This window comes from Triturus cristatus, chromosome 7 (assembly GCF_964204655.1).
Source record: "Triturus cristatus chromosome 7, aTriCri1.1, whole genome shotgun sequence".
Classification (NCBI taxonomy): domain Eukaryota; kingdom Metazoa; phylum Chordata; class Amphibia; order Caudata; family Salamandridae; genus Triturus; species Triturus cristatus.
This window is the reverse complement of record NC_140590.1, coordinates 664,237,197-664,263,636: the sequence shown is the minus strand read 5'-3', so window position 1 is coordinate 664,263,636 and position 26,440 is coordinate 664,237,197. Positions and strand designations below refer to the sequence as shown.

At 44.6% G+C, this 26,440-nt stretch overlaps 1 protein-coding gene across 5 annotated transcripts in view; it reads left to right on the top strand.

Moving 5' to 3' along the window:
- LOC146810317 (ATP-binding cassette sub-family A member 10-like) overlaps positions 1 to 26,440 on the top strand; it is a 1,555,322-nt gene that overhangs the window by 552,646 nt on the left and 976,236 nt on the right. For 3 of the 5 annotated variants that reach the window (XM_085617310.1, XM_085617312.1, XM_085617309.1), the window contains 2 exons: positions 17,074 to 17,184; positions 18,950 to 19,128. In XM_085617310.1, the coding sequence (XP_085473436.1) occupies positions 17,074 to 17,184; positions 18,950 to 19,128 (290 nt within the window). The remainder of the gene's footprint in view (positions 1 to 17,073; positions 17,185 to 18,949; positions 19,129 to 26,440) is intronic. The other 2 variants (XM_085617313.1, XM_085617311.1) reach the window with 1 other exon arrangement.

Below are 26,440 nucleotides of genomic sequence, written 5' to 3'. Positions count from 1 at the left end.
TATATCATCTTGGAAGAAGAGGACTCCCGGCATGTCTTTAAATATTTTGAATATACGTTTTTGAAATACAGCAGCCACTGACGCAAGTCCAAATGGCATGTGAAGAAAGCGAGAACAACCATGAGGAATCATGAATGTAGTGAGGTTCTTACTATCCTCATGTAACAACACTTGATGGTAGGCAGAGGTTAAATCTACTACTGAAAACCATTTCATACCATCGGTGATGGATAATAACGCATTAATTTTTGGTAAGGGAAATCTCTCAACAACAATATTGTCATTGAAAGAGCTCAAATCAATGCAAAGGTGAATTTTTCCATTGGCCTTGCGTATCACAACCAAAGGTGCGACCCAATCAGAAGCCTCAACTTCTTCTATATTACCCTCATCCAATAACCTTTTTAATTCTTCATTGACTTCCTCTCTGATAACCCAAGGAATACGCCTGGATTTATGAACAATAGGTTTGGCATTATCCTTAAGGACAATTTTGTGGACATAAACTTTCAATTGGTCAACTTTTTTTAAAGAGACTTCAGGAAATTCTTCATTCATTTTTGATGATAATCTTCAGTTTGATCTAATACCATGACTTGTTCAACATCATTGGGGTTCAAGATGATATTCAAGTTCCTCTGATCAATTCACCCTAAAACTGAACGACCATTATGAGCAACGTACAACTTCCCAATTGATGATCTCCCTTTAAACTAAAATTTATGTTCTCTAAAACCAATTAAGGACATTTTTTCTCCCGTAAAGCTTTCTGAAGTTGCATCAAGAGGCGATAATGATGTTCCAAGAGCATATACAAATTTACTATCCCATTGATCTTTATCGATGATAGTGTAGGGGGATCCTGAATCTGCCACAATGAGTATATAAATACCACCCAGACTTATGCAACATACAGGTTTTGACTTACATTGTAAGCTTAGATGGTTAACAGACTCAGAGATACCTAAAACACAATCAGCATTCTTAACAGAATCTTCATGTGATGAATCAGAACAAGAATCATCATTGTCATCAATAACAAGTGGAATGTTCTTCTTTTTACTCTTGTTACATCTACAAGCTTTAGTAAAATGACCATCTAAGCCAAAAGCAAGACACTTTTGGTTTTTCGCTGGGCACTTTTTATAATTTGCCAAGTGATTTTTGCTTCCACATCTGTAGCACTTTAGATTTTTAGTAAAATTGTCTTTACCGTTGGCGGATTGACAAACTTATTTTTACTTTTGCTGGTGACTTTATTGAGAATAGGTTTGCCAATCTCTTTTGGAGTTACAGAAATTGCTTTGGCACACTTTTTTGTAACTTCAGCTTTCTTAACAAGAGCAACCTCATCAGATAATGGTGCTTCACCATATATCAACAAGCGTTCTTGAACATGTTCATTGTTGACATACACAATGATTTGGTCACCAAATCTGCAAGTCAAGGCAAGTTTTTTAAGATCTGAAACACATTCTTCAATAGATTCTTGTTTGTCTTGCTCCCTCCCACAGAATTTATGGCGATCAATGTCTATACAAACAGAAGTAGAATAATGCACATCTAAATCTTCTAAAACATGAAGAAAAACATTAGTGTCAGCAGCAGAGCGTGTTTTTTAGTTCATAGAATTATATACTTTTAAGCCTTGATGTATCAATGTAATTTAAAAAGTACTCTCTCCATTATGACCATTTAATAGGAGGATCACCTTTTGTTGCTAAAAATGGTTGAGGTGAAGTCAAGGAAAATGTTTGCGCAGCACACATGGTGGAAAAAAAAATGTTGATAAAAACAGGTAACATAATGGCGTGCCTGTCACCGTGAAAAATAAGCAAGCATGGTGTGCAGTAGGGTAAAAACAAAATTATGAGAAGATGTGTTTATATAAAAGCTGACAGGCAAAAATACACAATGTGAGAAGTAAACACAGCGGGCCCGATTCACAGAATTAACTTAACACTAAATCCTAAACTTACTACTTTGTGGTATTCACAGAATGCACTTACTACTTTTGGTATTCACAGACTGCACTTACTACTTTTGGTATTCACAGAATGGATTTACGACTACTAACTGTACGTCCGCACTCGGGCCGGAAATTCCGGCCCGGAGGCGGAGCTTCTGGCCCGGAGGCGGAGCTTCCGGGCCGGAGGCGGGGCTTCCGGCCCGGAGGTGGGGATTCCGGCCAGTGGTGGAGATTTAGCCATGGCCGAAATCTCCACCTCCAGGCCGGAAGATCCGCCTCCGGCCCGGAAACTCCGCCTCCGGCCCGGAAGCCCCGCCTCCGGGCCGGAAGCTCTTCCTCCGGGCCGGAATTTCCAGCCCGAGTGCGGACGTAAAGTTAGTAGTCGTAAATCCATTCTGTGAATACCAAAAGTAGTAAGTGCAGTCTGTGAATACCAAAAGTAGTAAGTTTAGGATTTAGTCTTAAGTTAATTCTGTGAATCGGGCCCAGCTTGTCTTGAGGAAAAAAAAGAGTGTAACTTTGTTCTGGGAAAAGCAAGGAAAACCCCAAAAATGAAGGAAATGCCTTGTTAACGATGTAATTGAAATTGAAATGGAATAACATTCAGTAGTTCAAATGCTGTGGTGTGCCTATCATCGAAGGCAATAGGCAATTGAAGTAAATGCAAATTCCCGGTAACGAAGATAATAATTAAAATGTCCAGTGCATAGGCTGCGTGATGACGTGAACTTTGGAGGAATGCTCGAGGTAAAATGTCCGAAAACATGGGACGTCAGACGTCGTCTCAATAATGTGTAGCTGGAGACGTGCAGCGTCATGCGTCTTCTCAAGTTGACACGGGAATGCAGACTGTTACGTAGGGTTACACAGACGAAATGCAGTTGGACATGCATGAGGCAACATTTATGGAATGCTGAACATGTTCAAACAGCAACACTGCGGCAATTCCAAATCTGGTGTTAGGAAGGTAAGTAATGCCAAAATGCTGGCAGTTCAATTAAAAAAAAACTTCCAAGCCATGAAAGGGTCAAGTAACGTGTTGGTCTCTGGAAACGAATAAGCAATAAAACAGTACTCACAATTCTAGTTGAATCGAAAAGTCTGAGATGACTTGAATGAAGTACAAAGTCTAGGAAATTCTTGAAAGTTGCACATGAGGGAACTCTTAGTCGTCACCAAAATTGTGAGGTAGAAATGATGCGGCAGAGATGAGTTGTAGTTGAATGCTTTATTCAAGTTGCTGCATAGGAAACCAACATGTCTTAACAGCTGATACCAGGCTCCTCAACTGACCATTCTAGGGGTCATCGAGGATCTAACAAGCACGAGGACATGAGCGCATGCAGGTAATAAAAAAACACACAGTGAAACAATTGAACATTATTTAAAAGACAACATTTATTAAAAGGGACACAACATATTCCTTCTACTGTGTACTTTGAAAGAAAGGTTGCTCTGGACTGTAAATTTTGGTGGTTTAGTAGGAGTATTTGTGGACCGATGTGTAGTGAATCTATCTTGTGCTTGTTTTATGGCCTTCGAAGATAAGAATATACTCAGCTTTTGTCATGTTTAGTTTAAGATGGGTGCTTGATTGCTAGATTTGAATGATGCCCAAGGATTCGCTAAGTCAGAGGATGTCCTTGACTACAGTTATTTTCAGATACGCATTGTGCCAATGCCATGAAGGTTTTTATATTCTTTGCTTTTTTGGTTGGCCACGAAAACTCTGAACTCTTCATTTTGAGATGACAAAGAATTGCGAAAGGTAATTTGTCAGTGAAGAAATACTGGTATTACGCATTGTGGTAGTACCCTGTGCCATATTACGATGTGAATCTAATTCTGAGTTACTCACCTTGGAATAGGATAGTATGCAAGTTCTGCATTACTGTCTGGTAATACTGCATGTCTTGTCGCCTACTGACGTTTTCACCATGAACATTCCTCCGTATTCCATATGCGGGGGCCCTCTAGAGAGTTCAGAGATCTGAGAATGTACCTGAGATCTTATATCAACAACTGCATTATGGAAGGTCTTCTTGGAAGAGTGACTTGATGTATTAGCGGAACCTAGATAGTCTTTTGGAACATTCACTGTGTGACCGATCTTGCTTATTTTATCGATGAAAAAGACAGTCATTTAGTTAATTATGGGAAGAGCTGAGAAGGGATTCCTATGGTGTTTGTTTGCTTTGGAGGTAGTTGGTACTATGTTGAAGACTCCTGTGATGGTTTCCTTGTTGTAGGATGGTTTGGCTTTAGTGATTAGGCTTCTGCGTGTCAATGTTTTGGTGTGTTATGTTGTCCTTTGGTTTCGAGATGAAATCTTTGATTTCTTTCCTACTGTTCAGCTACTTGATATCTGTGAATGAATGAGTGCTTTGTGAACTTCTGTTTCATCGATCAAATCTCCATTTGGGAATGTACAGCCTTGTTTACTTTCAAAGTTATATTGAGTGATTCTATGATGATGTGATGTCGATTGTGGCTGTTGTCAATGGTCACTGAGAGGTGTGTAGTGGAGGATGATTTTACTAGCTGTGCCATCCTTCTGGTCTAGAGTGTTGGGGGAATGGCAATTAAGTGGAGGTATGAATTAGAAGTCTAGTTAAATTGTGTTACCGTTGATGAGGGTTGAATGAATGAATGAATGAAATAGGTTTTATCATGCGCAACTTAGCCCAATGGGCGTCAAGGCGCCTAAATCAAAGTAATGCAGCTCGCAAATCAAAACCAGCAATCTCTCATTGGTAAGCCATAGTAAAATACCACGTCTTCAGGGCCTTTTTAAACAGATCAATTGAGGGAAGGGTTTTGACCTCAATTGGAAGGGAGTTCCAGAGCTTGGGGGCGACTACAGAAAAAGCTCTCGCTCCCCATCTGGCTAATCTTGTACAAGGCACTACCAATTGAAATAGCCCAGCCGACCGAAGTGATCTGGAAGGGATATAACGAGTCAGCAGAGACCCCAATGCATCGTTAGACCCAGCCAAAAGAGCTCTGTAAGTAAGACAGAGAATCTTGAAAGTGATTCTATACTGAACAGGGAGCCAGTGAAGATTTTTCCTAGCGGTCGTGGCTGAAGATGCCAAGGGGAGGGCTAAGACAAAGCACGCTGCGGCATTCTGCACGATTTGTAGTCGATGTATAAGGCCCTTGTTGGACTCCACATACAGGGAGTTACAATAGTCAAGCCTGGAGCCAACAAGGGCAACTGCAACCTGCATGCGTGCCTGGGGAGAGAGATAATCTCGGATCCTATTTAGGATCCTAATAACCCCCCAACATGTGGCTATTGTCCTATTCACTTGAGGGATCATAGAGAGTGAGGTGTCAAAGATCACACCCAGATTCCTGGCTGATTGGGAGGGGGTGGGGCAAACACCAAGAGATGCAGGCCACCACTCACTCGACCAAACATCATGGTCTTTCCCAAAGACCAAGACCTCAGTTTTATCGCCATTTAGCTTTAGGGAATTGATGATCATCCAGTCAGCAACAAGTTGCATGCAAGACCTAAAGCCAGTGGCGGATGTATGAACAGAGGAATGGGCCAGAGACACCATGATCTGGGTGTCGTCAGCATAGGACACCACCTCCATCCCCTGAGATTTTACTAGTCGGGCAAGGGGGGCCACATAGATATTAAACAAGGTCGGACTAAGAGCCGACCCCTGTGGCACCCCACATTGCAATGACTTTGAAGGGGAGAGAAAGTTTCAGAGCTTCACTCTCTGTTCTCTTCCAAGAAGAAAGGAGTTGAGAAGATCCAGAGCCTGCCCCGTAATCCCCGCCTCCCTTAGCCGAGATGTTAGAATGGCGGGAGACAGGGTATCGAACGCGGCTGTGAGGTCCAACAGGACCAATATCGTGGTTTGGCCGCCATCCACTTTACGACGGATGGTATCAACTACCACAGTAAGTGCGGATTCAGTGCTATGATGTTTTCTAAATCCGTGCTGTGTGTGGTCGAGATATTCACTGGTCTGAAGAAAAGTGGAAAGATGGAAATTAAGATGTGCTTCCAATATTTTTGCAGGAGCAGGAAGCAAAGAGATGGGCCTAAAGTTTTTAAGGAGGCCAGGATCTAAAGAGGGTTTCTTTAGAAGAGGCTTTACGATAGCCTTCTTCCAGATTGAAGGAAATGAACCCTGAGCAATAGCCCTGTTCATGACTCCTAACAAGAGCGGAACAATGCTGTTTCTGCATTCCTTCAGCGATTTTAGCGGTAGCGGATCCATAGGGGAGGAAGATTTTGTCTTGTCAAGAAGAAGGTTCAATCCTTCTAACGACAGTGGAGGAAATTGCCTAAGAAATTTAGAAGGTCCTTCACCCAAAATGTCCAAGCTAGCTATAGCGGAAGGAATGTCCTTATCTAGAGAGCGACATTGGGCTTCCAAAGCAATATGTATATCCGAGATTTTACTAAAAAAGAAGTCAGAGATATTATTGCAAAGATTTTGAGAGCTGACTACAGGGTCAGGGAGTTGAAGAGAGCATAGTGAATCAGCAATTTTGAAAAGTTCACTAGATGAAGTAAGGGAACTTGTAAGATTGGAGAAATATTCTTTCTTTTCCACTAAAACTCTCTGTTTATAATCTCGTAAAGCAGATTTATATACCTCACGATCATTCAGATCCCAAGACTTCCTCCAATATCTCTCGCTACGCCTACACTTCTGTCTTAAAAGTCTCAGGTGTTCAGAAAACCAGGGTGCAGTTGGTTTCTGTCGAGCTACATATCGGAGGGAGGCGGGGGCAAGCTCATCCACTACTTTAGTGATAGAGTCCGTGAGTTCTTGAGCTGCCTCATCAGCATCTTTTGAAGAAAAGGATTCTGATATCCAAATATGAGAGCCCATAGTATCATCCGTGATATTTCTAAGATTTCTCCTAGGAATAAATGGAGAGTTGATACGCTTAGCTGAAGACGAGGAGGAGAACTCGAATTTAAGTGGAACAGCAAAGTGATCCGTCCAAGTCAAAGGCAGAGGCAGGCCAGCCGATAGCCTAGGATCGCTAGAAAATACCCCATCAAGGGTATGGCCAGCCATATGAGTAGGGCTGCTCACCAATTGAGACAAGTCACAGGCCCCAAGTGACTCCATTAATGTCAAAGTATCCTTGGAGTTGATTTCCTCAAGGTGGAAGTTGAAGTCACCCAAAACGGAAAGATCAGTTCTCCCAAAGTAGGGCTCAAGGATTCTGAGGAGATCAGAAGGAAAGCTGGCCCTAGGGCTGGGAGGTCGATATAGAAGTATCCCAGTAAAGGAGACGGATGGAGTGCAATGAATGCAAAAATAGAGTGCCTCAAAACAATCACCGGGCAAAGATATAGATTTAACAGAGCATGATAGGGAGGATTTAAAGAGGACAGCAATTCCTCCACCTCTACGCAGTTGTCTATCCTGCCTCAGTAAAGAGTAGCCATCTGGAATGGCCAGCAGTAGGTCATGGCCAGAAGAATCTGAAGCCCAAGTCTCCGTGATGAAAACCCAATCAGGCTGTCTGTCCACTACAAATTCATGAAAGACAACATTATGCTTAATCAACGATCTCGTGTTGATTAAAAAGCCAGTTTTAAGCTGCAGAATGGGCGGACGTCCAGAGCACAAATGGGATCTAATAATAGGAGGGGCAGGACAGCAAAAGGAAGCCTTACAGGTCAGGCATCGCTGAGAATGTAGAATATTGACTTGTTTAATATTCCAAATGTCGAGAGGGTGTAACAATAGCTCCTTAATGTTCTTAGTTTACAAGTCTTCACTGAAGCTTAGGTCCCCAATAATGATGTTGTGAATGGTGAATGGGAATGAAAGTGAAGCGTTCTGTGATTACTTTGATATTTGGTGGATCCAAATGGCATTTATATAAGATGGATTGTGATTGTCTTGGAGGTAAAGAGCTTAAGAGGAGGGTGATGATCTCCACATAAGAAGGGTGCATGTCCAGCAACACTCATGGTGGACTGCAAGTCCTTCTCCTTTCTTGTGTCTTGCAGTTGATGCATTGTACAGCATAGCCTGAGTGGATACATTTGCTATATGACAAAAGATACATAAATAGAGGTGGTGTTGACAATGTCCTTTGACATTTTTTCAGAGCTTAAAGTTCTCAAAGTAGCCGAAGCAAGTCAGGGCTGCACTTCCTCAGACTGCGCTTGCTCGAGCGCGCGGTGACAAGCATGTACAGGTGGCTGAGGAGGTTGACAAAGTCCAACTATCCATTGAATGGGGTCTGAGATTAACTTTGGTTGGGTTTTGCAGGGCAGTAGTCACACACAGGAAGTTTTGTTTGTTTTGAGTACCAATAAAAATGGATGCGGCAGATTTTGACTGATGTATGTGAGCATATAAACTCTATGGGAGCGAAGGAACATTATAAATGTTGTACATTTTTTGTAAGGAGTGGTCACCAAATGAGCTGGTCCCAGTACAGCACACTGGTCAAGTGCTGTCAGAAGACACTCACTCTCCCAGGCCCTTACCTTGCACAGCACTTTTAGCAAACAAGCTTTCAGGTTCGGTGGGTTCTCTTTTTGTTTATTTTTTCTCTCTTCTCCCTGAAGTCCACACTTGCTAGCAATCAGGCTTTTTAGGTCGAGCCTAGGACAGCGCGCATGCACTGCTCTAGGAGAAGGCATCTTGGAATTGGTCTGCACTTTTGTGAAACTCGTGCGTGTGGCTGCCTCCAGCTTGCGGGAGCGAGCAGGGGCGCGCACGGTGCCATCTGTTCTGTTGGGTCGCTTTCACTTTTTAAGCCTCTTTATGGTGTGTAAATTGAATTGCGCAGATAAAGAATGTTCAAAATGCAAGCAAGCCATTTATCAATGTGGATTTGTCATAACACAATGCATGATGGTATATTTTTGGACAAGGAGAGGGGAAAAGCCTAAGGTTTGGACCAAAAAATGAGATGGGCACCCATCTCACATTACTTAATGCAGCACGCCTTTCAACAAAAATGAAAACAACCAAGATAATTGTAACAAAGCAAGCCAAAAAGCTGTCACACATCAAAATAAGTAATAGTTTAAAATCTTCGACAGTAAGCTGCTATTTATTTCAATAAATATCCATATTTCCGGTTTCCTGTAATGGTTCATATGTGTTTTGCTGCCCTCTTTTCCACTACCACTCATGGATTCAAAATCCACCTGCCCTCTGACAGTTTCCTGTATGCATTTCTATGAATATCCCAAACTGCATGTTTTTTTCACTTCTCTTGTTCACATTTGGTCATTATTTTCCTTGTGTTTGTCTTGCTTTGTAGCAGGCCTCCTATATTCTTTAAATGCATGCGAAATTATGTGAATCTCCTCTGGAAAAAACTCACAGCGGGACATATTATTTCTTCAGCTATTGGAGAATTTCGATTATGCTCTGCCCAAAACCCAAAGTTGCTGTACATAGGCCAACACTCACAGTTCTGGGGAACAGCCAATCCTTGCATTCACTTGTTTTTCTGAATTCTCAAAAAATGTACTGGAAAACAGTCTAACCAACCGCAGTACTGCAAGTACATGCTTCCTTGATATTTAAAAGACAAGGTATTTAGAGAGCTCTTCTCATGCGGTACCATTCAATCTATTTATCCAGCAAATCAAATCACGGTTTTACTTATCTTGTTATCTGGAGAGTGGTCTGAAACACTCCTTTGTGTGTGAAGCTCCTTCTAATCCTTTAAATAAATAGTCCACCTCAGATGTGTTTGCAGCACAGTAACGCAGTATGATAGCCCTCGTCCACCCGTAGACGTAAAAAAACACGTAGTGAGTTGCCTGTTTCGCAAAGAGTAATGTCCATGCAATGCTTCAAGGCCTGGTTAAAGTGATGCATACTTGATACTGTTCTAGGAGAGGGCCTCTGGGAATCGGTCTGCACTTTTGAGAAACTTGTGCGTGTGGCAGCCTCCAGCTTGCGGGAGTGATCGGGGTGCGCAGGGTGCCATCAGTTCTGTAGGGTCGCTTTCACTTTCGCGGCTGCGTGGTTGCGCTTGTTGCACACTAATAATCTGTTCGTAATGTTTCACACGCGCTCTGTCCTTCACGCTGCTGCAACTGACTGAAGGTTGGAGTCTCGTGCCACTCCCGTAGACACCTTGCCGGCTCAGGAACGTGCCTTTGTCAGACCATGTTAGGAATCGCACGCAAGTCAGTTGTAAAAAGAGCTCGGCGAAAAAGAACGCGCATGAACCAGATATGCGGAGGTCTTTTTGGAGTCAGGATAATGTAGGCGTTACAGCATAAAAGGGAAGGGCTTTTGCCTCACTCTAAGATGGTTCTCATCCCCCTAGGTGGTTTCGATCCTCGCCAAGAATGTGGCTTCTGTCAGTACTCAAGTGACAAAAAGGAGAGGAAGGGGGTGCGCCGACGTTATATTTTCCAGTATATTTTCCAGTATGACGTAAGATTGGCACATTATCCTTCCTTTACTGTTCTGCCCCAGTCATGCTGCTATTTACATGTGGGAAGCGAGTAGCCAATAAGGGTCTTGAGCGAGAAACGCACCACCAAAGCCGAACCTCCGGCTCCAGACTGCATCTTCAGGAGATAATGCACTTCCTCTAGAGAATCTTGTTGTTTCGGGTAAGTCTCGGAGTGCAATACAGGTAAAATAGTTTAGCCGGTTAATATGTCTGCTAGAGAGCATTCTATAGAAATTGTAAGTCAAAGATACAAATTCTATGTAAGATACCTTGGGGTTTCATACTTTGTTGCAGAGATCTTTGTGTAACTTGCAGGTGCAAGTTAATCATCGTTAAATAGGTTAATGATCTCTATTGGGGTAATTGACACAGACATACTTGGCATTCCTACAAAACACAGATAAACCAGCATATCCTTAGCAGATAAAGAGCTAGAGAAGATCAAAACTACTGTCAGAGCCCTGTTCATCTGTATGCAGCCTGTAAAGTAAAAGCCAAGCATATCTTTGTCTTATCTAATGTCTTTTTTCCCCAGATGAACTGTTGACTGCGGTTCAAGGTGTGATTCAAGGTCAGCCTACCTACAAAACAATCAGCCAGTGTCCAACAGGCTGGCCATTGAAAATGACAATGCCTTTTATTTATATTTCAAAAACCAAAACATAAATAAAAGGCATTGTCATTTACCATGCCAATCTAGTGTCACAGCACCCTGGATAATGTGCTGCATGGCTAAACACTTATAAGGTCCCAAATGCAAGACCTATTGGCTATGCCTATGCTTGTTATCACATGGGACTATAAATAACAGGTATTATTCTAATTCAATAGATGCTAATAGAATGCAGAGCGATCCTGTGGCGACCTTCAATTGGTTTTAAAAATAATAGTCCAATGAATATAAAAATACCATTTAAATGTAGGTATTTCATAGCCATATATTTTTTACATTGCAAATTTGTAAAGCAGAGTGTTCCTACCAAACACATCTGAAATCATTGTAAAGATCATTTTATGTAGTCACCTGCACACCCCTTCTGCACCAATATGTAGTCAATGTTTTTGCGGCCACTAGCGGGCGCTTTCTCACAGAGGACAAATTATTTTATTCTGATCTTGTTTAAGTTTTGAAACCTGACAATACTAGACGTCACTATTCTAAACAGGAAAACAAAAGTACGGCCTCACTTCCTATTATGGCAAGCCGATGGAAATTACTTTATAACATGAAATATATTGTGCAGCGAAATTTGTAAAAACATGTTGCCTGACTGAATTAATCAATTAAAAAATATACTCAAGTAAACTGCATGCACACTGTTTTTTCTACAGAATCAATGGAACACATTTTAGTTTTAATCTACCTTTTAAAACCTGTAAACCTTCTAAAGTTTACTAATTGAAAGTGATAATGTACACACGCTTGTATGAAGAAACCGCAAAACATTTGCAGACCCCCAAGCACAGAATCCACCATGACGACTCTAGACACAGACAACCCACCTACTACACCTTGGGGTATATTCACAAGAACGTGTGCTAAACATCACCAAAAACATTTAACGCATCTTTACACATTGCAGCCTATTGCGGGAAAAGATCCCTGTGTCAATGTGGAATTCACAACAAAGCGGTACCATGCGATAGTCTGCAGAAACCGCGGACAATGTCCGCGATACAACCACCTCAATGGAGATAAAAACAAAAACCACAACACCCAAAAACCTACGATGGGCCAAAGCGCGATGAGGAAATCAGCGCTAAGCAGTTCCAGGCCTGCAATACACACCTGGCCGGCGGGAAAACTCACCATAAAAGTAGAAAAAACACCCAAACACAGACTGACCAACACCCAAGTACCATGGAGGCACATGGAGCAGGTGCAGAGGACGAGCGCAACCCCACAAGCACCCCAGACGACCAGCCCGAGACCTCGGGGACAGGGAAGGGCAAGGACAAGAAGAAAGGAAGACCAAATTCAGTCCACAGGCAAACAGGATCACAGTCACTGAGGTGATTGAACACCATCAACAACTGTTCCTCACCTCCAACGTGTCATTGGGCACCAAAACTGGAATATGGCGGGACATCGTGGACAAGGTGAATGCCGTCGGAGAGCACAAGAAGACAATGGACGAGGTCAAGAGGCGATGGAATGACACCAAGCGGAAGACCAAGGAGAAACTCGCAGCCAACCAGAAGGCAGCAATGCAGACTGGAGGTGGGGGCCCAGCGCCACAGCTCGAACTGGATGACATGGAGGAGCTGGAGTCGACAGTCATCAGTGTGGATACTTTGGCCGGAGTCGGGCCCCAGACACTGCTCAACAGGACACAACACAAACACAACAGGGTGAGTGACCACCAGGTACTGGGGGGACGGGTGGAGATGGCCACGATGGCACACATGCACAATTAAGCAGAGCACAGTGCACACCCTCAATGACTCTGGGTCATCGCCCAGATCCATAGAATGTCACAATGTACAATGCCATGCTGTCTGAATGTCATCATGTCCCATGCGGCTACATACATGTGGACACATTGCAATACACCATCTTCCCTTCACATTGCAGGGCCAGCCTCAACACCTCCTGCAGAGCAGTCCCAGCCACTTGAGCCATGACTGACATCGCACGAGTCCTGACGAGGAGAGAAGAACACCTGTTCGCTCAGAGTGGCTCCAGCGATAGTAGCCGTGAGCTGGCACACATGCGGATGCTCATGGAGGACATAGTGCGTATGGAGGCGGAAAGGATGGCAGCCACTGCTGTACATCAGCAAAATGTAGCTGGGATCCACCATGCCCTGCAGATCATCACCATGGGATTGCTGCTACAAGGCGTGGAGCAGATGAATACTTCTGACCCCACACCATCCACATCTCCACCCCCTGGTGTGTCAGTGCCCCACAGTGTGGCAGGCGTATCCACTCCGGCACCTGATGTATCACTGCCACACAGTGCGGCTGACAACCCGTGTCAGTGGCACACAGTGCCCCAGCCGGTACTGCAACACCCACAGGTGGGGCAGAGCACACATCCGGGGACGAGGACGTGGAAGGGTTTGTGATCAGGAGGCACTAGCTTTCATTTCCGCCACCTGGCCTGTTCCTGCTTGGTGCCGCACATCAGCCCATGACCTTCCACTGACCCCGATACACTCCAATGCACTCACCTTGGACAGTGACCTGGACTGCCATATCCTGTTAGATGACCAATGACACGGCAAAGGGACTGCGGACTGTAACCTTTCTCTTCCGCATTACTTGTCATCCCCGGATGGACTCTGGCTGGCCCTCCGCGGGCCCATATTGTATAGTGTGCTCGGCATTGCCTTGTACCGCTCCAGCTGCAGGACTGCACTGAATGTGCAATAAACATCCAGTGACGCACTGCTGTGTTATGTCTTTCATTATTCATGTATGAATGTGTGGGTGAATGTAGGGACAGTGATGTCCCTTGCGTCAATGATGCTCATTCTGTGGGATGCCAGTCAGAGGGTGCTACATTGCATAATGTGTACCGGGTCCTCCGAACACTACAACAGGGACACACGCATCAGTCACTTCCATGTCCGGACATGGACTGAACCATGCCCAGATCCCACGAGTCATTGTTGCAAGCCCTGCGCTAGTACGGTGTACGGCAGGCCAGACCACTCCTCGTACACTACAAGAGGGGGCCCTCATTGCTACCTGTCGCAGGCGTACTCGCTGGTGGTGTGCAGGTCACTGGTCTAGTTGTCAGCATGTCACAGCCACTCCCTGAGGGCTGGTTTGCACGCACACCAAACCCATTCGGCACAGGCGTCACAGGCCATGTGACTCTGCCAACATAAGGGGCCGACGACGTCACATTCCCCTCTGCTGGTGGTGACTGGATGATGGACGCTCCACGGTTCTCAATCATAATGGGGCCATGAGTTGTTGCGCACAGGGTTAGCGGCACCCGAGGCCTTGCAGCCGTTACGGGCCTACCACCACGTGGCGCTGACTGGGGTTGCACAGGGTTAGCGGCACTCGATGCCTTGCGCCCGTCACGAGCTTACCACCACATGGCACTGACTGGGGTTGCACAGGGTTAGTGGCACCCGGAGCATTATGGCCGGCACAGGCACCCCGCCACGGGACGGTGACTTTGGGTACACTGAGTTAGGGGCACCTTGAGCTGCTGAGCAGGTGTGCAGCCTGCGATGATGCCCCGTCCTGGAGGTCCGGACAGCTCAGGTTTTCTGTGCCCTGCTGGATCGCAGGGTAGGCCAGAGCCAGTGGGCAGTGCGGGCCTACCGCCACGTGGTATCGCTTCCGGGATCACAGAGTTGGTGGCACCTATTGGGCTGAGTGGGTGTGCAGCCTGCGATGAGGACGGGTGCACTGGTATGTCCTCTGCCATGGAGTAATCAAGACCCAGCACCAAACATGGGACCTAGTGGCCTGCGGAGCGTGGCAGCACGGTGTGGTGTGTGCCATGTCCGTGGGCCCCGGGCTTGTGGCTTGCAGCAGCACGTGGTGGGACCTCCTGTCTGCACACCGGTGGCATAAGGTGAGCAGTGTGGCCTGGGTGTGCATGGGCGGGCATGCTTCGATTGGCGGCGGGAGGGGCTGGGGTGCCTCTGTCTGGGTGTGCATAGGCAGGCAGGCGATGTTGTCTTGTGCAATTGTGTGTACTGTGTCAATCATGTATCTGGACTCTGTTTCAGATGACGAGTCTGTCTCAGATGTGTGACCGAATGAACTGCACTACATGCCGGCAAGTGGTTGGAGACACATCGGTGCCAGCATGTGAGCAGTGTGGTCTGGGTGCACAGGGGCGGCGCTCCCACTCTCTATTTCTCTCTCCCCCTCTCTTCTTCTCTCTCTCTCTCTCTCTCCCTCTCTTCTTCTCTCTCTCTCTCGCTCTCTCTCTCCCCTCTCTTCTCTCTCTCTCTCTCTCTCCCTCCCTTCTTCACTCTCTCTCTCTCTCTCCCCTCTCTTCTTCTCTCTCTCTCTCCCCCTCTCTTCTTCTCTCTCTCTCTCTCTCCCCCTTTCTTCTTCTCTCTGTCTCTCTCCCCCCCTCTCTTCTCTCTCTCCCTTTCCCTCTCTTTCTCTCTCTCTCTCCTTCGCTCTCTCTCTGTCCTTTGATGTGCGGAGGACACACCTTCTAATCATGATTTTTGTCTTGCAGGCCGTGTCCTACGGATTGGCCCGAGGGGAGCCACAATGTGTCTTCATTTCATTTCAGTGTTCATTTTAATAAACTTTGATTTGTTGAAAATGTTCGAAAATGAATGTGTGATGCTCATTTTTGTGACGACACATGCATGTCACCAGTTGTGATTCTGCAACATAATGCGGATAATTTTGTACGTGTTTGGATGTAGCTGATGTGGCATGTGTTTGGTCGGGGGTGCCGGGGAGGGGAGGTCCTAAGGGCGGTTGCAGCGGGTGTTGTTTCCCTTTCGGCCCTCCGAGCTGCATGTTCAGTTGCCTGGGTGCATCTGTTGTTCTTAAGGTGTGGCTCTGGGCTGTTCTCCCTTTTGTGGTCCAGGCTGTGGTCTGACTTTGCACCAGTTCAGAGCAGGTGTTATTTTCCTGCTGCTAACGTGCCTTATCGCCTGTTTTGTGTTCTTATCGCAGTTCTGGCTGTTCGTTGTGAATGTTGTGGAGTGGTGTTGTCATGGCTTTTGGCAAGGGAACGCCTACTCTGCATCTCATTAGTGATAGATGTGGGGGTTTCCGCAGCGATGTTTTTTGCGGCTGCTATCACGGGTAAACTAGTGCTGTTGGATGATAACACCAGGTTGTGATTGGGGCGATAAGTTTATCGCAACTTTGGCTGCGATAATGTGCCGTTGACTTGGCGATAGATCCTTGTGAATATGGCCCCTTGTTGGTAAAAACAAAACTACAAGTCTCGTAAGACAAAGTCGTACTGGCTAATAAACCAAACTTAGTTAGTGGTGTCCTTTATGGAATAGACCACTTGCCAGACATGCCTCTGAACAAAATGTACAATGTATGGGATACCGATAAATCCTAAATCTGGTAAATTGAAAGTGACATTGGTAATTGTTAATTCAATTAAATTAATGTATTTGGAGTTTGCAAATGCAATCTTTGTAATGGGGCAGGAGACTTTTTCATTACTCTTCACACTTTCCAGTTTCAGGTGATGAACAGGTCACAAGCAGTTATTGACTCAGTCATTTTCTGGTATTTTCATTTGCTGTTCTCCTCTCAAGCATTTCCATGGAATTATTTACACTTTGTCCTAGAGTCTAAACACAAAAAAACTGCAAACAACTGCAAAGCAACTCTCTCATCATAGCTCATATTTCCAACTAGACTTTGGCCACTATTAATGCAGCAAAGAAGACAATCATAAACTGAAACTTGAAAAAGATGAGTTCATGTTACATACAGCAAGTGACTGTAAAAATTGCACAACCATGTGTTCAGATGTTACATTAGTCATGATTCACTCAAAGGGTTATCTATACAACAACAGCGTAGCACTGAGCGTATGGGAAAAAATCAACCTTGGCCTAAAGAACAAACATACAATTTGAAGACAGGAATGCATATTTCCCTACTTAGGCATTGTGGTGTGCTACATTCTTTACTCCTTGGTTGCTAGTAGGTGGAGACCGGTTTAAAACTAAAACACTTGTTCTCTCGTTGCCATCCCACACCAGGTTTGCAATTTGATGTCTATGAAGGACAGATCACAGCACTACTTGGTCACAGCGGCGCTGGTAAAACAACTCTGCTGAATATTCTGAGTGGACTCTGCCCTCTTTCTGATGGTGAGGTGATGCTGGTCCAACGTGCACGCTGTTTTAACATCTCTTGTTTGTCAACATTGTCTCCTGCTCTTACACATTTTTCAAGCAGCTTAGAGAATTACAATCATAAAATCTTACAAACCAGTGCCACCAGCAGAGTAACAATATCTAGATGTTACTGCTTCTAATTTTTTTGAGTCAGCTGTATTTAAACTGAATACAAATTATTATGAAAATAAAGCAAATATTTTTAAGGAACTTTTTTTGTGCATTTTATTCTGCATGGGGACTTCCACCACACCGGGTGGACCTGAATTTTGAGGGTTACCCTGCATGCCATTTTAGGATCGGATTATCTGAGGTGACGGGTACAGCTTGTACTTCATATTTTGCCAAATACTGAATTCTGTAACAATAGGTGGACTGTGAAATTCCTTATCTTTGGTAGGAAGAAGTATAGCAGTGTTTTTCTTAGTGTCATAATGTGGTCATGGTGGTAGCTTCCAAATGGTTGATGTGAGTTTTAAATGGTAGGCCAGAGGCAAATCCAATAGCTAAATTCCGTATGTGGGTGACTAACAAATGACATGGTCCCAGGGTTTATGACCTAGCAGTTACACTGTGCTTGGAATTACAGCAACTTGATTTTGGTATTTTAACTGATGAGTTATTGCCATATGTTTTGCATCCATCTTCCAATGGCTTTGAAGCTTGCAGGCATTCGCCTAGTCTCTACTTTTACCAATTTATTTGAAAGATGAGATGAGTCAGCATGCATCTGATAGTTTGTAGTTTTGGATGAAAATGTTCAGTAAATTTGCTAAATGTGTTAGTAGTCTGAGTTTAATGTTAAATGTATCGTTGAGAGTGAGTCCAGCAGCGCTACACATGTTTGTGTTAAAGTGGAAGAGGCTTTTATTTTTACACTTCAATACGTTAGAAATTTGCAGTTTCCAATAAAGGAGATACATCTAAAAAAGACATTATGACACAGTGTTGATGATGGTTGTGAAAATTAACACATTCACGTTGGCTGAGCTTGCATACTAATTAGATTTTTATGAGATTGTGTTTGACGTGGTTCAGGGAGGGCTCTGTACCCCAAGCGGTTGTATGACGTTACAACTCATCCTCTACCCAGCATGCCGTTACAATGCAATTTTTTTACCCCGACTTGCTGTTGGGGTTGCGCTGGATATTGGAATAGTATAATTTTCTATTCAAACTCCAGTCTGTGCAACAGTAGGGAAGGTGTGGAATTAAATCCAACACCTTAAACTCCCTACAGCAAGACATTTTCCTTGTAATGGCATGCGGGGTAAAAGCATGCGTTGTAACACATGTGGTGTAACTGTGGTTTCCCATGCCAAGCAGTTTACAAGTCCAATTATTAATTACCAATATTACCTAGGAAAGATATTTCAGGTATAGTTGGATACAAATTGTATATGCTTAACCTTGTATAAGCATAGGGTTTCGAAACTTCAGTACATATAAAGAACAACAATGTTAGAGTTATTTTACCAGTACAAGCACTTTCTTCAGATTTCACAAGAGTTCCTAAGATTATAAATCAAATCTGTATCATCAAATTTGATTCCTGTTCCATGGACTTTATACAAGTGTTTCTATTAGTCCCATGGGGCTCAAATCTTTAGTGTTAGCACTTCTTAAAAAGTTGGTTAGTATGTTCTAATCTTCACGTTTTTAGGCATATCAATATATCTTAAATTGTTTTGTAAGTATCGACTGCCATGAATAGTGCCCTGCTTACTCTTTTTTTCAGGAGATGTATCCATCTACAATCATAGAGTATCAGAAATGGAGGATGCCCTACAGACTGAAAAGAACACTGTTGGCTTTTGCCCACAATTTGACGTTAGATTTGATGCTCTAACCGTTAAAGAGAATCTGAGGCTTTTTGCTAATGTCAGAGGGATTCCATCGAAGGAGGTTGATCGAGAGGTATGTTCCTCCTCAATGGGTGTTGTGCGAGATATACATGTAGCCAAACTTTTATGCTTTCACTCCATGGTGCATATCATTACTGTGCAGTAAAATCTCTTTGTGAACTCCTTCATTTATCCCAGGTCTATTTTACTATCCCATTTCGAGTTTATAATGTCAAAATGAAGGACATAATGCAGGTTGGAGTGTCGCTGGACCAGAATTTTGCATATTTTCCTTCATTTTGACCTTTTTCACTCACATAAATGTCCACAGGTAGTAACTAGAGAAAATTGTATGAGGAATACCATGTGGTACATCATTACAATTATCAGCATCTAAACACTCCTTGTGCAGGATGACAGTGCACATGCAGCACTTCAAATGAGTGGTCAATGGTAGGGGTGGGCGGAATTTGCGTAATCGCGTTACGCAAATCTCCGCGAAATGGTAAAAAATCGCCGCGAACACGCAGAAATTCCGCGAACACGCGGAATTGCTTGTTCGCGATACTTTTTTCCTGTTCGCGATCGCTGTTTGCGTGCTCGGGGTGAAATATCTCGCGAACACGCATATTGAGAACGCGAACAAGCAAAAAATTTCGCGAAGTCGCGGAACGCAGATTTTTGGGCAATTTCGCGTTCTCCGCGGAACGCGAAATTACCCAAATTCCGCAAATTCCGCGAGCGGAATGGAATTTACCGCCCAGGCCTAGTCAATGGTAGTAAATTACATTTGAAAAAAACTGCATTTTGTGGTAATTTTCATTGGGACATATGTTTTGAGTTGATAGTGTACGACCTTCATTTGGGCCCTCATTATGATGCTGGTCAGACCGCAACCAATGGCTGGCCACCATCTAGTGCTGCGGTCCAACTGCCACATTAAGATGTGCAGCGGTTGGAGGCAGCATGCGAAGGTATCACCCGACGATACAAGAAAAGTAATCTCCTACAATGGGGCCGTGCCTGCTCAGGTACCGCTGTGGGGATTATAATTTCTCTTTCAGGCAGCCTTTCAATGACGGTCCAACCGCCATTGAAAGGATGTCAGAAATGCAATTTGTGGGCCCCTGGCATGGCCCTGTCCCTCCATGGCTTCTGCTATGAGATCTCCAAACATCTATGCCCCACATGCCATGCACCACATGCTGCCTGGCACACGGGGAATGGATGTTTGCAAACATCAATTTTTCCAATGCGGGTTGTGCTTCGGCCCTTGTCTGACATCAGAACAAGCTCTCTTGGGTGGTCGCATCCAAATTCGTCAGTTGGAACTACCAACACGATCGGTCGCACGTCCGATCGGCATCGTAATCAGGCCCTAAGTGTTTACTCATTGTTTAGTTTGAGGGCAACAGAAGCCTTATAGCTCTGTGGTACTAAATTGTTAAAACATGTTGATATGTAATTTACTTGCTGTACTTACTTGCTGTACAGCTACATAGACCAAACATTTGGTGATTCCCTTTAAATTATGCTTTTATTGACCCTTTAAAATGTATACTTTCTTGTTGATGACAATTCATTTTTTCATAACAAAGTTTCCTGACCCCGAATTGGCTCAAAATAACCTTTTCAACTCCTTAGATGGCATTCTCCGCATTGGAGTCCCGATGGGGTAGCCAGGTAGTAATACGTACTCCTCTGGTCCTGTCCAGAGAATAAACCTATTTGGTGTGTCGGGTCCCCTGGCCTACATCTCCTTTTAGGAGTCATGGTGAACCCGATGATGAAGCATGACTCCAATAGGGTGTGAGAGGGTTAAATAACAAAAGGAATGTTGTCCTTCCTGCCAATGCGGCGAACGCCATCTAAGGAGTTGAAAAGGTTATTTTGAGCCAATTCTGGGTCAGGATACTTTGTTGTGAGTATAGTTTAGTCTGGGAGGAGGTATCCTTACTCTCACCTCTCTTACCCCTTGTCGTGGACAGTGGGGTTTCCTCCACTATCACTGATGGGTTACAATTCATTTTTTCCCTCACTGTTCAATTTGACATGGGTTGCATCATAAATTGTCCCTAAGTAAGAAATTACTGTTATAAATACACAACGTTCACATTTATATGCTGCGCTCCATTGGTATTTTTAAAACACATCTGTTGTGTAATTCCTCCCACCTCCAGTCTGTACCGCAGCCTTCTGGGACATTGAGCATAGCAGTCCCAAACTCTGTTTGCATTCTTTCTCTCCATTTTAGGAGTTGACTGGTTCCTAAGTCTTATTGTTGATCACTGCTTTTAATATTTAATGTTTTTTGCTTTGCACATTATTTTAATTGTATTACTTTCTTCTGTTGTCTCCGGTTGATGTGTTAGCTTGGAGGCTCGGATGGATTTACTTGGCTCTGGGTCAATTTTTTGTTTGCCTCTCATTATTTTACACACTGTTTGCTTGCGCTCTTGTGCATTGGTGGCTGTTAGACCTGACAGCCTTGTCATGGCAGTCTCCCAAATTTTTGCCTTCACCCCCTTTTTGCTGAACTCATTTTAGTTGGCATTAGGAGTTCATGCACTTTACCCACAAGTGACTAATGTTGTTTGTTTGTTTTATTTATAATTCTGCAAATAATTAACACTGTTCAGTTATGCATATCTTTGCACCACCATTACATGCACAGTACAGTATAATATAACCAAGAGCTGTTGACAATAATTTCCATATTTAACCTAGTCACATGCACAATACATTTCTTATCAGTGAACAGTATGCAATCAGGCCCCGTCCACCCTAATCCGCACCTTGTGTCTGCAGGTATCGACCCAGAGGTCCCCAAATGTCTTTTGGTCTTGAGGCTGACGGCAGTTTTTCCGCATAAGTCGTTAATTGCTCTTTGCAATAGACCAAGTCTGTTATCCAGCCTTTGACAGTGAGAGCTTTCCTGCTACCCAATTTCATCGCAACCCGTCGTTTGGCCAGTAAAACAGCCATAGACATCAGTCTGCGATTTATCACAGACTTAATCTTCAACAGCCCTAGTAAACAGAGCTGTGGAGTGTTAGTTAGTGGTTCTGATGACATGTCACACAAGACCCTCAGCACCTCATCTCAATATTCCTTCATGGTAGGGCATTTCCAAGCTACATGTAAAAAACTGCCTGCATAGCTGCACAACGCGTGCACGTATCATGCTCATGGAGGCCATAGCTATGAAATTTCATTGGAGTGTAGTATGTTTGCTTCAGAAATATAAAATGAATAATTCTCAAACTACAGTTAGGTGTAAGTATTTCAGTTAAGGCGCACTGAATGTCCACTCTGCGGTTGATAACGGTGTGCCCAACATGGCACTCCACTTATCCATCGTTTTTTCAGCCTGCCTGTGTTGTTCTTGCTGTGCTGTGACTTTTAGCCTTGTGACAAGGAGGGCACGTGTGGGCGCTTGCAGCAGTACCTGCAGTGTATGGAGTGTTGGTGGTTCCCAGGGAAATAATGGATATATTTGTTTTATCGCCAGCCACAATCTTAGGTAAGTGAAGACAGTCAGAGGAACAGCCCTGGTGTCCTGGACGGCAAACCGGGAGTCAATAAAAAGTTTTCATGTCACCCATAGTACGCCAGCCATTCTCAGCCAATATTGCCCTTGCCCCTTGTTCATGCATTACTGATATGTTTGGATGTTGTATTAGAGGAGGGCTGGAGCATAGAGTGGGAGCTTTTGGGTTCACCTTCCCAATGCCCACCAAGTCACTAAGGTGCTCAGGACCGGGTTGATCCCCGCATGCGGTGCCCTGGTAGTTACCTGTGGGAGAAGGGTGACTGGTGGTACAGGGTGCGAAATGTCATTTTCAACCACAATGTGTCGAAGGTAGTTATGCAGGTTTAGCCAATAGTGCGTATAATGTGCCTGAGCACATAAGTAATATAATTATAGGGCTGTGTTAATTCTCTCCAGCTGACCCGTGGTTGGCGGCCCACACACATGAGACATGAGTGTGTTGAGCTGTGATTGCACTTGCCGAAAAAATAGTTGTGTTAGTGGGATAGGGATATTAAGGAATAAATCGAAAAAAACGCAGTAGTATGATCATTTTCTGGATCACAATGCGGTCCGCCAGTGACAATGGCAGACGGATCCAACGGGCCACCTGTCGTTCTAACTTGGCAAGGGCTCTTCCATAATTTTCACGACTCACCAGCTTTGGATCCCTATGCACCCAGATTTTTAAGTATTTAACCGGATCTGTCTGCCACAGCAGGGGAAAGTCCTATGAGAATTGTATGGTACTGGGCATTATCGGAATGATCGCTGACTTGGACTATTTTACACACAGTCCGGAGTAATGTTCAAACTGAATGTATTCGCTTAGTAAGGGCATCAGATTTTCCTCTGGAATGCGAATGTATAAAACCATATCGTCCACATACAGCGATATTCCTATTGGCCGGATCCGAAACTGAAGTGCCGCAGCTGCATGACATTGTTGTATCTTGCATGCCAATGGCTTCAAAGCTAGTGTAAATAGTAGCGGCGATAGTGGACAGCCCTGCCTGGTACATCTACTAACAGCTAGGGTATCCTTTGTAATGCCATTCACCCGTATTCTCGCACTCGGCCTATTGTATAATAATTGAATCCATCAGAGGTAGCTCTGCGGGAACCCCATTTGTCTAAGGACATAAAACATGTACGCCCATTCACCAGAATCAAATGCTTTGGCAATGCCAAGTAGTGCTGCCACAGCAGGAAACTCAGGGTCTAGCTGATAAAGGAGAGCGAAGATCGTGTGCAAATTATGGGTAGTAGAATGCAAAGGGATAAATCCTGATTGGTCAGGCAGGATTAGGTGTTGCATTAGAGAGCTGCATTCTAGTGACCAAGACCTTAGCTAAGATTTTGGCATCAGTGTTGATAAGTGAGGAAGACCTATATGAGTCGCATTGGTCTGGGGTTTTGTCTGGTTTAAGGAGGATTAATAATAGGGCCTCTCTGAGGGTCAGCAGGAGCACTCCCTACTCATAGGCCTCTGTATACATCATGAGAAGATAGGGTACCAGGACATCGCTGTATCCTTTACAGCATTCGCCTGTTAGGCTGTCCATACCAAGGGCTTTTCCATTAGGCAGGGACTGTATCGGACATTTTACTCCTCCATACCTTCTTTAAGCACCCTAGCTGCTTGCCTACCATATCTATCTATATTGGTCGACCTGTCTAGAGCAGGATCTATACAGGTGTTAAAATCCCCCGATACTACTGCCGACCGCGGCAGCTCATGCAATCGCACCCATATTTGTGCATAAAATCTGGGGTCATCGGTATTGGGACCATAGACTTTAACAAGTGTCAGTGTTGCCCTACTGAAAAGGCCCTGCACAAAAACAAAGTGATCACAAGAGTCAGTGGAGCAGCGTGAATGGGGTGTTTCTTTTGACCAACAACAATACCCCCCTGTCATATGACGAATATGATGATGTTATACGTGCGGATGCCTAACGAGCCCCCACTTTCAATTCCGCAGGCGCCGCCAGGTGGTGTGTCTCCAGCAAGCAGGCTACCTCCATACCATGCTTGTCCAAGTAAGCCATTATCTGCCTAACTTTCCGCGGGTTATTCAGGCCTCTTACATTCCAAATGAGCAGGGTCAGGGGCCTACTAGTTTGAGCTATCATAGATTCTTATTATACTGCTCTTCTGACATGTGAAAGGTTTGCATGTTAAAGGTGAACAATGCCTCGGTCATAACATAGCAATTGGTGCAATTATAAACCATACCCATTCCCAACATGAACCCTCCCTCCTCCCATTCCGATACCCCAACTGTATCAGAGACATACCCCTACCTTAACTCAGTACCCAGAAATCCACCCACTCTCAACCCTTTTAATTACAGGTTGTGACGTGCACATACGGGACGGTAGAGGCCAGCTGTTCACCCCAGTGTTGTTACTCAGCGGGGGGGCTGCTTAAGAAACATCTTAAATGTGCCCTCTGCACATGTTCACATGCATTGCATACTTATCTTTTCTTCCCCTGGGCTGGGGCAGTGGCATGACCCATGACTCGCATCCCCCCCTTTATCAAATGCATATATACTTGCAAGTACAGTTCCTCAGTTTGCTGCTATAGGATGGAGAAGCTGGCAATTAGATAGGCCGTTCCATGGCTTACTGTCATCCAGACTCGAGGTGTGGCCTGAGTCATCCTCACCGCCTCTGGGTGTTTTCCGCTGGCCGTTCGCTTTGGTCTTGCATAGCAGAAACTGTTGTGGGTCCTTGGGATCCCCGAAGATCTTGGAGCTGCTGTCTATAGTGATTTCAAGCCTGGCGTGGCATGGCATTGTGTAGGCCGCTTTCATATCCTGTCGCTTTTTCTTAATTGGGAGGAACTTCTTTCGCGCTTCCTGGACTAGTGATGTGATGTCAGAATAGATAGAGACTGTCATGCCTTTGTATTGGAAATTTCCCAGCTCCCTGGCCCAGCATGGCACAGCGCAGCGTCTCTATCTTTGTAGTTCAGGAGCCTTGCAAAGATGGGTCGAGGTCTTGCTCCTGGTGGTGGCACGAGGCACTAGCCATCTGTGTGCTCTCTCTACCACAAAGATATTGGAGAAGTTCTCAGTGCCCATCAGTTCAACCAGCAGTTTTTCGACAAAGCGCTTAATATTTCCAGTGTTTGTGGTCTCTGCAACACCCAGCAACGGAATGTTGTTGCACCTCAATTTGTAACCTCATCAGGGCCTTTGCCAGCTTGCATTGAGCCTCCACCATATTGTTCTGAGCATCCTCAGTGTCTGACACTATGCATTCCACCATATCCCGGTGTTGTGGATACTGTCCATCCTTTCTAATAGCCTGTCCACTCGGTACGTTAAGGCGCCAATCTTTCTATCAATGGAGGTTAATGTAGCCTGCATTGATGTCAGGATTTGCTGTAGATCTTCACTGGTCTCTGGTGCAAGGACCAACCCCTCTGGGCCCTCCTGTTCAGTTGTGCGGCTGCCCCAGGCCCCTTGGTGATCAAACTGTAGCTTCAATTGCATCTTATCCACCTTTGCCATGGTGGTAGCAGACTGACAAGGCGCACCACGATGCGAAAACAGCAGCTCCCGCACACCTAGAGCCGACCCCTTGTTCAGCCACGTTGCTGCTGTGCAGATGTGGTAGCAGGCTTCAGTATATAAAGGTTTGGCACCTTGGGGCCTCCCTCTGCAGGATCATGCGCTTCCCCCCTGGTCGTCCAGTTACCCTGGCTTATTTGTGATAGCCAATGCTTTATTTAGGTATTTGGGACAGAAGTACAGTGCCTAAATACGTTCCTGTGTTTATTTCTTCAGTATGGACATGTCTTTGTAACACTCTGTGTCACTAGACTCACAGGCAGGTTCCCT